Genomic DNA, 12641 nt, shown 5'->3' on the forward strand with positions numbered 1-12641 from the left:
ATAGCGCAGTATCGTAACCCCGTCCTCTGACGAGACGTCACCCTTCTGTTAAGAAGGTGATATGCTATACGAAGGAAATGCATTGTCGTTTGTACCTTTGAATGTAGAACATTACATAAGGAGGAAGTTTGTAACTTACTCAGACCGTCAAATATTTTTTGGTAGTTAAACGGAGTGCTTACGGTGAGTTCGATATGTAGTACGGATGACAGAAATAAAAAAAATATAGAAAAGTTTGCTGAGAAATCCTCTTGGAAGACGAAACAGAATAGGGATCCTGGAGAAATACGTTTTATCGGGTGTGAACTAAATTGAACTGACGCGTGAGTCATGGTATAAGTCGTCTATTACAGCTTAGAACTCAGAACCTGGAAGCTTCCACTCACAGTTTTATGTTCGAGAGACACAGTCAGTGACTTTTATCAGAGCTTTCATCGTCAAGGCCTACTGTTTTAAGTCTCGTTACAAACAAGTCAGCGTTATATACACATACATTACTTTGTCGTACTTCGCATTTGCATGTAACTCTGTATGGAAAAAAACGTGCAGAATTTTAGTCTGGGAGCCCGAAGGGGAGATACTACTTGGGAGACCTAGCGTACGTTGGTGGAGAATATTAAAATAAAAGTTAAATAATGCATGAAGGCGTGAATTGGATTCATCTGGCTTATAGTAGGGACCAGTAGCAGGTCCTTGTGAAGACGGCAATAATGTTTCGGGTACTATAAACGGTGAGAAATTTCTTGGTTGGTTGTTCGACGTTTAGCTTTCCATTAGCTGTACTATTCGATTCGTTCTGTAGTTTATATTTTCATTTATTGAGTTCTCTGCACAGAAGACTATGTCCGTCTGACACCGGGTTTTTGAAGATCACAGCCTGATGTAACTATTTCTAATGGCGCTATTCCATTGCTACACAGACTTTATTCTTACGACTAGACACCAGCCCTTTCCTTCTCTAAAACCACTTGTAACTTACTAATTGTTATTATTTTATTTACATCTGGTTTTATATAAATATTCTCGTACGGAATTATTTCCTTTCTTTAGCGAATTATCTCTCTTCTCGTGTTGACCAAAAGTTTATGTTTCGGCTTCATATCGCCGAATGTCTGTGCTATTCATAGGTCACCTGTCAGCAACTGATTAAAGATCATTCTGCTTACCGGTCATGAGTGGGATCTTTCCGTTCGAAAATTTCCTTTCAAGCCCGTATAGTGCTACTGGACTGAGTCCAGACAGCCCTCGATGAATTGCTCCCCTAGTTATTGCGAGGTTCCAGTAACCATAGCAACTTCTGTGCTGTGAGCGTTTACTCGTCGTCACGCTGACCTACCATGTTCGTCAGAGACAAGGTAACATGTCTTCCCGCTGTCAGTGTCAGCTTCGAACTGAAAGGTTGTTTTTACTAGAATTTATCATCTGCAACTTTTTGCCAACAAAAACATTCTGAAGATGGCTATCTTCTGGGTTGTTTGGCCGTGTATTCTGGTAGAAATTTACCAACGTTTCAGGGGTCCTTGCTGCCTCCATCATCAGAGCAACAGTATATGCAAACAATTCTGATAGCATTAATAATGATTATCTGTTCCTCCTCACTGTCTTATGTTTTCTTTTCTCAAATTATTTCTGTATTTGTTTAATTTAATCACGGTTCCAATATTTGTCATATTTTCTGTTGTTCCTCTAATGCTTATGTAATTTTCATTCTTTCCCGTGATGAGTAAACCAGTCTTCAGCGATTTCGTAATTCACACTTGCTGGAGGAGAAGAAATTTGAAAAGGTAATGTTGGAACAGCTGCAACCGTCACATTCAGTATCCAACGGCAACATTCAAGTTGATTTTGTTACGTATAATGGAAACTGAACTTGAAATCAAGACACCTATCTGATGGCATAAATAAAACTGCCTGCTGTTTCGAGTTGCCCTGCTGTTTCCATTTCATAATTGTGTTTGCTCAGAGGAAGAGCAGTGCCTTTATTGTACGTATTTGTGTAAATAATGCACATAGTCGCACCAGGTTCGCAGAATATTAAATGAATTAAATGTCTACTCTGTTTACTCTGTGACTAGTAGTCGAGACGTAAGGTGCTTCAAAATCAAAAACATTTATTTCGAACGACATTCATCGTCCACTTCTCATTTTTTCCGTCTTTACTTGACTTTTCTGTGTGCCTCTGTATTTATTAATTTCTTGTCTTCTTTCTCTGTTTCATCCCAGCTTTCTCCTTGTCTTTGTTTCGTTTAATTTTTATCTTTCTTTCATTTTCCCCTGCATTAATATCAAGACACCTCTGTGACCCACTCAGATATTGATAAAATTGACAACGCAGTTATTGAGTAAGTGTGACCGGAACGCGAAGCTATCTACACACTTCAACCTAAATCATAGTTCTAGAGCGTGACTTTCCACTTGAAAATCATCTTTCCTGTATCATTATGGCGTGGTAATATACCTGACACTTTATCATCGTCTTTGCATAAGCTATCTGAGGATGGAGGCGGTGCGTTTTGCCGAAACGTTGGTAACCACTTACAAGACTACATGACGTCACAACCCAGAAGACAACATTTCAGCGTTCTGATCCACGTGACAGTTCGAAGCGATATGGGTTCAGTTTACAAGGATGTTCTCTCGTACTGTCACCATAAATATTGTCTTATTTTTTCACGTAATTTTTGAACTTTTTAAATTTAATTTTTAAACCAGTATCTTTGCTGTGGTGTACATTATAGCCCTTTTAATTATACTTCCTTGCCTGTTCACTTTTTAATAATAGATGTAATAATGGTGCCTAGTAAATGCTGTTAGTTTTAAGAATTCTGACTGGTGAAGACCTTGAGACGCCCTCTGGGTAGTGTCGTGACGTGCATCGGCGTGCTGTTTCAGAGCACGTGGAGATGCAGCATCTGCCGTCGGAAGATGCAGAGCCGAGCCCAACCCGTGATTCAGCAGGACTCCACAGACAGTCTGCTGGATGTCCCGATGTTAGAAGCCTTACAGAGAAGACACTCTGACGTCAAGATCAACCCCGCTTCTGCAGGTATGCGTCAGCTGACTGGTAAACATTTTCAACACGACATTATATTCATTCCCGTTTTCAAAGTGACAGTCTTTAACGTTTGACGTGTTGCGAGATGTATGAGTGAATGAATGTGTACATTTGCTTTCGTGTTTATTTGAGGACGCTTTGTCAACTTCATGATGTCTGTGCCCTATAATAGCCCCATGTGTGATTAAACCTCGCTTTGTAAACCGCATAGGTTATAAGGCGCGTATGAATGGATATCCGTATAAAGCGGAGAAGCATTCGTGTTAGCCGTATTTGAATGGTTAACACGGCTGATATTCGTGTTTCGGTGGATCTCCCTACGCTGGAGCACAGCAGAACCGAACAGATAAAATGCATCGTTAGTCAACTGCGACAAGCCAGACGTAGCTCGTGGCGATCTGGCTAACAGCTTCTCGCTGGCTACAGTTGGGTAAAGATGCATTTCATCTGATCGATTCTACTGTATTTCAGTGTATAAATTACTATTGATGCACGAAAGTAAGACACGACACTATTTTTCGTCTTTTAGGTCTGTGCACTGTCAGTCACTACAATTAACTGCTTTCTTATGTGATAGTCCTCATTTATGTCAAACCATTTACTGTGTATGGATAATTTTCATCTTTCTATTTGTTTTGATACATTTGAATAGCCTCGGTTTGTTTAATGATGCTTTATTACATGCGTGCATGTGTGCTATCCATGTAACGCCCAAATATTAACCTACACAACGATATATTAATTGAATACGGCGTAGAGTGTTTCTGTGTGTAAGTAGCTATTTTGTACGTGAAGATGGCTGTCTTCCGGGTTGTTGCGCCGTGAAAACCTCAGATCCTGTTAGCTGAGCATTTTAGGTTCACGTCCACAGAATAAGATTTATTCTGTTATCTTTACGCAATTGTAGAAAGTTGATCGTGTTACAGTTAACCTATCGTTAAATTGTTAAAACATTTCCCTTTTTCGTGATATCTGAATCAGTTTCAAATATTTTTACTCGCTGCTGTGGAACATGTGTTAATTGTTATCCGCGGGGGATGAAATGGAATTACTCTTGTATATCTAACAGCAGTACCGGATGCTAGTTTTGTGTCAGGCATTACACCGGCTTTGCAGATATAAGACCACACATGTCTCTTGTTCAGGCCGTAATTTGATTCCATTTTCATTTCGCACACCACTCTGCGGTGTTATACCCTGAAACCTGTTGTACTGGTAAATTCAGCGGGGTCGTTTCATCCACTCATCTTCCTACAGTAAGCCACTTATAACTGCGTTGTAACATTTATCTCCGAACCACGAAAAAAAAGCATCGTGTATTCGCAAAGAACCAATATCACCAGAGATAATGAATCCTCGCTTCCAGTTAACAGCTTGTTATTTCCAGCATTCTCTTACGTAGTGTTACGTTGCAATACCGCTCTGGACTGCGGGTGAAATTATGAAAATATTATGCTGGACAGTATACATCGTTTGATGTATAATTTATATACACGACGTTTCGGAAGTGATCTGTACAGCCGTATTCATGTAATGGTTTGTTATTGTACAGGCATGTTATTGGTTTCTTATTTTGAGATTGGTGGCGATGGTTGGGATCGACCTCACGGCCCGAGTTACCAGACTGAATAGATGTAGTTACGCTCGGCTCTGTGTGAGTGTATTTCCCATAGGTAAATGAGTGTGTATGTGGGTATGTATGTGATGATATACAAGTTTTGAAATTAAAAATACATAACCTAGAGAGACTGCGTTATTTTTCTGGTATTCGGAGAACTGAAAATACTCTGGACATGATTTGAAATGAGTTGTATTATAAATGAACTGTACAGCCTTATTATGTTTTTCCATTTAGTGCGTGTATGTGTGTTTATAGTTTATTTAACAGCGCTTTTTCAGCATCTGAGACTATACACCGTCGATACTGCGTCGAATTTGCAGAAGTATATAAAATAATCCGTTTCTTAGAACTTTGAGGAGAGGCCTTCTATGTCTCTTTTGAGTTAAAACAGTAATGGACTGTGTATGAGTAGCTTATTATTTGTCAATATTAAGACTAAGATACTAGGTTTATGCTACTGTTTAATAGAAATAAAGCTTTCGGTACATAACTTGTCTCACCTTAAAGATCTTCGTAATGTAAGAACATGATGAAGATGGCTGTTTCTTCTTTGTTACGCCGTGTAGTCTCGTAGAAGCTTTCCGACGTTTCAGAGGTCCTTGCTGCCTCCATCATCAGCACCCTGATGATGGAGGTATTGAGGACCCCTGAAATGTCGACACAATTCCACCTGACTACAAAGGCAGCAACCCAGGACACAGCCATCCTAGGAACATAATGTATCTTGGCACTAAACCTCAAAAATGTGTATCACGTTTTGAATAATGTTGCTTCAATGTATAATATAAGTCTGTTTTTATGTTTTGTACCAGAGTGTTGTGAAGAAGTTAAAGACTTTCAAGACATAATTGAAATACAATACGAAGCGCACGCTGATGCGATATTTTTTTAAACTGCCTCTGTCTGATGCGGCATCAAGATTTGATTCCTGCAAGTCGTGTCGTTAAGGTTTTCGCAGCTTATAATGTGTTTGCAGGATTTAATCAAGAACACTTGTCAGCGGTTGGCTAGAAGCTTTTTGTCTCTTTTACGACGGTAGGACACGTCTGCTCCATATCAATATTTTGCATGTTGATTCCAAGCGTAATTCTTTCCTGTGCACAGCTTGTTTTGAAAAAACGGATTTGACCCTTGAAACGATTGTGACATGGTTTTCCTACCACACGGCGATCTCACGTTTTCCTGCACAACTCATTAGTCGGTCACGTAAGGACATCGCTTTTTCAGCAGGTGTAGTTAAATGCCGAAAGAAATCTCGCTGACTGATTTTCGTGTGTGGACTGAACTGTGATTGAAACAGAACACTTGTTTCCAAAATTCTAGTCTTTAGTTTATGGACTGATATGTAATTCGCCGAGTTATTTAACGTGACTTGTTAACCGTGTTAGCTGAGCTAATACTTTTAAAAACAAAAAATAAATAAATAAAAAGTCTTGAGTTTTATGATTTAGAAGTGCTCCATGCACTGGAACACAATAGAACCAAATATCTCTCAGTCGGCCAGATAAATGTGTCAAGCTGTTTATGGATGTCTTCTGTATTTGTTGCGCTTCAAATTCTACTATTTAATAGAACTGCTAGTGGGTTTTCACTTCATTTCATTTCACATCTGTACGAACACTTGCTTCGGCCGTGTTTCGGTATTAATGCCGTTTCCATGCAACGCCTGCTTGATTTTGACCGCATCATGTCAGCTAAGTTACAGTCAGTAAAGTATAAAGGTACCGTAAAATTACACCTACGTTGTACTAGACTGATGAATTTGCACTACTCAGTTTTGCCTTTGTGTGTGCACCTACTTGCTTCAGAGTGACAATCCACTGATCTTCCAGTTTGATGTAGGAATATTTCTGCACTAAAACACTAAAGCTCATTTCGCTACTGACTTCGTTTCTTCAGCACTGGACATCTTCTGTGTACTTTTAATATTTAATCATTTATGCATCTCCACACACTAAAATATCAAGGACTTGATGTTTTAAAGCGACACTGTTCCGTGTCAGTGCGTCACTTCCGCACAAAACTTCTCAGATCGGTGATGGCGCTCTTCTTCGAAAATTTTAACACTTCCCGGGAAACATGAGTAAAATGGAGAGATGTTTAGTGTTGCAGTGGCGTGTGGTTACGTTGCAAGTGACAACTGTTGGCAGGTGGGAAGTGGGCTGGACTGGCTCTCATGTTGCCGAGAACATGTGAACGACGCCGACATTCTGACGTGTCACCGTCGGCACTGAAGGAGTTCAGCAGCAAGGTCGCGACTCTGAGTAAGGAGGAAGACGAAATTGCCGTCAGAAGAAGCTCATGCTTCCCAGTGTCGTCAGCGACAGAACCGATGCTGGCGCCACCGCCGCGCTCGCCCGAGTTGAGGCGCCACTCGGACGTGTCTGCAGTCTCACTGAAGGAACTGCAGAAACTGCAGGCGGGAGGCAAGTTGTGTTTCCGCTAAAAGCAAACTGAAAACTGCAGAAAAGCCACACAGCTCCTGCTACTGCTCATGGATGATTATTCTCTACTTTTTAAATCAATTTCTTTTCTCTCACGGGATTTTCCGTCTGTTATTACACCCTCACCCCGCAATGCCCCTCTTGCTCTGTTCAACCAACGTATGGAGTAGTGACGTGGATGAACTTAGTTATTATTATTATTATTGTTATTATTATGAAATTCAAAGCACTTTGAATTCGTAGATTAGATTGAATGGAAGCTCGATCCCTTGTGTTATTGAATGTTTTATTGAAGGTTTGAAACCCCTCTGAATGCTATGGATTTTTTACACTTTCCTGTATGTCTTCTAACCATATTCTTACACTTAATTTATATCCATTTAATTATTTCCCTCCCTTTCGCTTTACCTTCCATCCTGTAGACATTCTATTTCTTGGTTAAATAATTATAATTTTCTTCGATTATTATTCTTCTATTTCGCTGTTATTCTTGATATCATATTCTTGCTTCGGTTTCTTCTTGCAACTTCTTTACATTCTGTAGGCTTTATCTAAACTTCGTTCTCTTGTGAGCCTTTATTTTATAACATTTATAGTTTTAGGTATATTCTACAGTTGCAACACATCACTCTTGACATCACCTAATTATTTGCTTATAAACCAGCGACACAACAGTGACGTATGTCACAGCGATGTCATACTCTGTTGTGTCAGGAAATTATAAATTTTCTGCCTGAGGTAGGAAACTGTGCCTTGTTTTGCTACTTTTTACTGCTCTCTCTACGTCTTTCGCTTCCACATAAAGCAGAGCTATTACTGTAATCTATCATGCACTTATATTACTCTCTTCGTATTTTCTGTTTTCTCTTTTATTATTTCATGTGTTTCTTTGAAGTTCTTTCTCTTAATAAACATTGTATATTGGAATTATATTCCATTCCTTTAAATAATAACACTGGCCATCACCTTTAACAACCATCATTACATTTGTAAAATATAATCCTCTAATACTTGACGTTTTACATATTTAATAATAAAATGTATATATATTACAATTGGCATGTTAGGTTATTTAGATTCAGTTACGTCCGGTTTATTTGGTAAGTGAATTTGTCGAGAACTGCTCTACGTTATTCGATAGTTTGTGGATGATTTTGTACATAGGCTTGCTTATATATGGCTATCGTGATATTGGTGTATATATATTCATTACTTTAGTGGATTAAATGTCGAAGTTTTTAATACTTATTATTTCAAGCTAAATTGTGTTTATTTTCTGCATTTACTAATTAAAGATTCGTGGACCCCTTAAATAAAGCATGTATTAAAGTTGCACGAGTTAAATTGCTGCATCTGACGTAATAACAGAAGGTGTAGAGACAGTTGTTGACCACTGTTTGCATTGTGCTTTGTGGGTATAGTGTTAACTACAACCCGGGAAACTGTTTGGTGGTAATTTATTTTTGTTGTCGAAGCATTTCATTTGAGATTGTTTATTGTAATTGTAAAATGTTTTTATAAACTTCTTTGGTCTTCTAGAATTGACAACTTGTAAGTAATTCCTCAAAGGGAAATGTGATATTTTCAAAGACAAGACCATGTATTTGGTGCCGAGTTTTAAATTATCATGTTTTATAAGTGTATTTTTACAGTCAAATACATGTAATGAAAAGAATGTAATTTTTGTGGACTGCGTTGATTTTTGTTTCCTTCAAATGTCGATGTTCATCCATTTTAAATTGTTTTGATACCAAAATTTACAAAATTTGTTCTCTTGATGAAATCGCTCATTTAAAATCTGAATTTAATTTGTATATATGCTCTTTGGAATATATTATTTAATCCAGATTTTGTATATATTTTGTATAATTTTACATTAATGCAGTGTATAAATTACATTCTAATATTGTGATACGAATTCAACCTAATTCAGTTACGAGCTCCTGGTTGAATGTAACATTTTTTTAGATTTATACGCGGTGGATCTTGAACTCGTAATTGTTTGCAAAACTAAATTTATATATCTTTTATCTTAAAAAATTGAATTTTTAACATAAGTTATGATATATTGAGAATTATAAGGTATAATGTTTATCATTAAAACAACTCAAATGAAGTGCAGAACAAAATCTCTGCTCTGAATAATGCATGAGTTACTACGTTTTCAAATTCTGTTAGCAGTGTGTATTTTTTTCGATATATGTAATTATATATAATATAATTTCCTTACTCTGTGTAGTCAGTTAACTATACACACAGTCATGATATTCATGTTCGTACACTACAAGAAACGCAAGCACAAATGTAGTCGTACAGATTAACACATTCTGTAGAAAATCACAGCATACTTATTACAATATAAAATTTTACGCTATTTCGGGATTAACTGTGTGCCTAAGTGTTTGTGATTTCAGCAATGTAATTAATAAACCTTGAAAAATTATTTCACAACGACATATTTCATAATAATAGTCAATATTCTGTCAATATGTGATTGCCATTTATGTAAAGATTCTATGTATAATATTTTTTTGTCAATCAAGCTGTGTACCCTGACGGTATATTTGCTTATATTAATCTTATTTTCTCTGTTCACTACGTATTGGAGAGAAATCAAAATTTTGTTGGTACCTTTCTTCTAAAATTTAAAATTTAATGTCTAAATTGTTAATCTACTTTTATTTAATACGATTTGTATGTTTAAAAGTGTTATGTAACTTTATCGTTATAATATTTTATTAACTGTCACTTCCATAAATGTTTGATTAAAATATATTTCATAGCATTAAAGTATGAGTAGACATTTAAAGAATAATATAAAGTGATTAATTTCAATAAAATGTGTTTTATGTTTTATGAAAATATGACATTGAAATGTTATTCTTCCGTTTTCAGAGTTAATTGTAATATGTTAAGCAGTTACACACACAAACAAGGTTTAAAAGTTAATTATATAATGTCATTACGCATAAAAGTATAGAAATTAAATACAACTTGAAACTACCTCTAATCATAATTCTATTCAGAAGTAAGTCGGTTTAAAAAATGTTATATATTTGACACGTGATATTCTCGTAATTTTTACAGAGAAGACGTAATATGTAGTATTTAAAATGTCGCCTGATGCGAACTGCAACTTACTGTGACAAATTAACCACTTTATTCATAACAAACAATAGAAAGTTTAAATTCAGACTTTTATTAACATCTCTTCTGAATTTTATGTACATAATCTTGAGCAACGTTTTATTTCAGTTAAAAATTGGAAATAATATTACCAGGAACTTTTAAGTTTAATTGGTATGTTACACAATCCTCAACTCGTCCTCGACAAGTTACATTAAAGAAACGTCGTAAAAACACGCGTTGGTGTTTCAGAATTTTGATCTGCAACTTTGATCCTTTCGAAACTTAACAGACACGGCACTGGTCATGCCCCGGACTCAACCGGGACAACAATATTTAGTGTACAATTGAATGAAAGCCCAGTCACTCTTTTATCATCATTTTCACCAACCCCCTTTCCAGCATCATTCATAGCTTTTCTTATATTTTATTAATATGTCCAGGTTAAGTGCGCATAGCTAATCAATATTCACAGATTTCGCTTCTCTCACCCCGATTTCTACAAAGAACATTTCACAGTCTTTTATTACTCATTATGTGACGTCACTTCTTTCATACTCTGGTGTTGTTAATATTAATTTTTCACGAAGATATTTCTATCTGCATATGAGGTATACAGTTCTTTTGTGGTGTTTCTTATTGTCAGTCCTGAAATGTTAACAAAATGTTTGTATCCAGTCACTCCTCATTTCCCTGCTGGACATACATTTCCCATGAGTTAAATAAGTTTCAAGTTTCCATATTCTCGCATAGACTTTAAAAAGTCATTTTGTAATAAACCGGTCAGCGTATTGTAACATGATTGAAAATATTTGTGAGATTTCAATTTCTCACGGCGACTAGCATGAGGACGGCTATCTTCTGCGATGTTTCTTGCAGATTCTTACAAACGTCCCTCCGACACGCTTATAGCTACGTTCAAGAATGTCGAGCGTCAGAACCCAGAAGACCACAGCTGATTTCTTCCCTCTGTTGAATACACTTTTAATGTATCGTTTGATAATATACGAACACTTTTATTTTACCTGCCACATTTTCAGGCAATTGCTATCAACGTTAATGTGTTATCGAAACTTCGATGAAATACGTATGAACCATCAATGTTACTTCGCTGCTTTATAATACAGTAATATTCGAGTTGGAAAGGCAGTAATTTCTGTGTGCAACTTCAGTTACTTCGTTAGGAATGTATGGTTTATAGTGGAGGCTTCCTTCATCGTTTAGAAGTGCTTTTTCTCCCGTCTAAAAAACGACATTTGCGTGGCTTGTCTGCTGTTTGTGGAAACACAATCTTGCTCCGACCTGGGGGGAGGGAGGATGTCACCGAGGGTTACAGCCCTCAATGCAACATATCGGAATTGTTATGTTCACCCCACAGGATCTGGGGGAGGTGGAGGCGGTCTTGGAACGGGTCTCGCACCGCCGAGGTCTCCAGAGCTGAGACGCCACTCCGACGTGTCTCCGGCGTCACTCAAGGAGCTAGAAAAAGTTGCCGGCGAGAGGCGGGAGGAACTTCGATGGGAGCGGGAGATAGAGTGGAGACAGCACGGCAAGAGGGAGTCCTCGCGTGGATCCCCGGGAGCCAGCCGGGTCGGTAGTCCACAAGCCGAAAGGAGGCCGTGCGAAGATCGGGGCTGGGACCCGAGACTGAAACCCGGTAAGTGGCGTTCACACCGTGACGCGGCTTCGGTGAAGGGTGTGACAGAAACTCGCTCCAAAGCTAATTAATTATATTTACATCTCTAGAATACACAGTAAATGTAGAGAAAGCTAAGCATACATCTCTGTTCTGTGATCAGAGTGCAGGACAGAATCATAATATGCAGACAGTTAATAAATCCCTCGCAAGTTCAAATATTTTGGAACGACATTAACAAGTCAAAGCTGAAAAATTAAGGGCAGATTGAATTCTGCAAATGTTTGCTACAGTACGGTTTAGAATCTTTTGTCTTCCCGTCCGCTTTCTTTGAGTGGAAATATTAAAATATAAAGAACTACTAACAAATCTAAAAGTTCTTGACGATGGTGATGAGTCATTTGAATAAAAATTTTCTTGGATATTAACTACTAACGTTATGGGCATGAAACTCTTCATCAAAAATTATTAGATGGCCAAACCTAGGAAGACGAGGTGGGCGGGACGCGTAGCACACATGGGAGTGTTGATGAATGCACAGAACATTTTTATTGGTAAATCTGAAGGGAAGAGAACAATTGGAATATGTAAGCTTAAATGGGAGAAAAAATGAAAATTGATCTTAAATGGGATGAGAGATAATACAACGGATTTATTTGGCTCAGTATATGGCCAGTGATAGTCTGCTGTTTGAACACGGTAATTAATCTTCGGATTTTATAAAACGCTGGAAATTTCTTTTCTCAGCTCAGCCACTGT

The 12641-nt window shown here is 37.6% G+C and overlaps 1 protein-coding gene across 1 annotated transcript in view; it reads left to right on the plus strand.

Annotated features, from left to right (window-relative positions):
- Positions 1-12641, plus strand: part of Fife (regulating synaptic membrane exocytosis protein fife) — a 121422-nt gene that overhangs the window by 58365 nt on the left and 50416 nt on the right. The window contains exons 6-7 of the mRNA XM_087350209.1: positions 2893-3046; positions 11625-11903. Of these exons, the coding sequence (XP_087206335.1) occupies positions 2893-3046; positions 11625-11903 (433 nt within the window). The remainder of the gene's footprint in view (positions 1-2892; positions 3047-11624; positions 11904-12641) is intronic.

This window comes from Zootermopsis nevadensis, unplaced genomic scaffold, assembly GCF_977971745.1.
Source record: "Zootermopsis nevadensis isolate Lab colony 2312 unplaced genomic scaffold, Znev_1.0 Znev_ptg000017l, whole genome shotgun sequence".
NCBI classification, from domain to species: Eukaryota; Metazoa; Arthropoda; class Insecta; order Blattodea; family Termopsidae; genus Zootermopsis; species Zootermopsis nevadensis.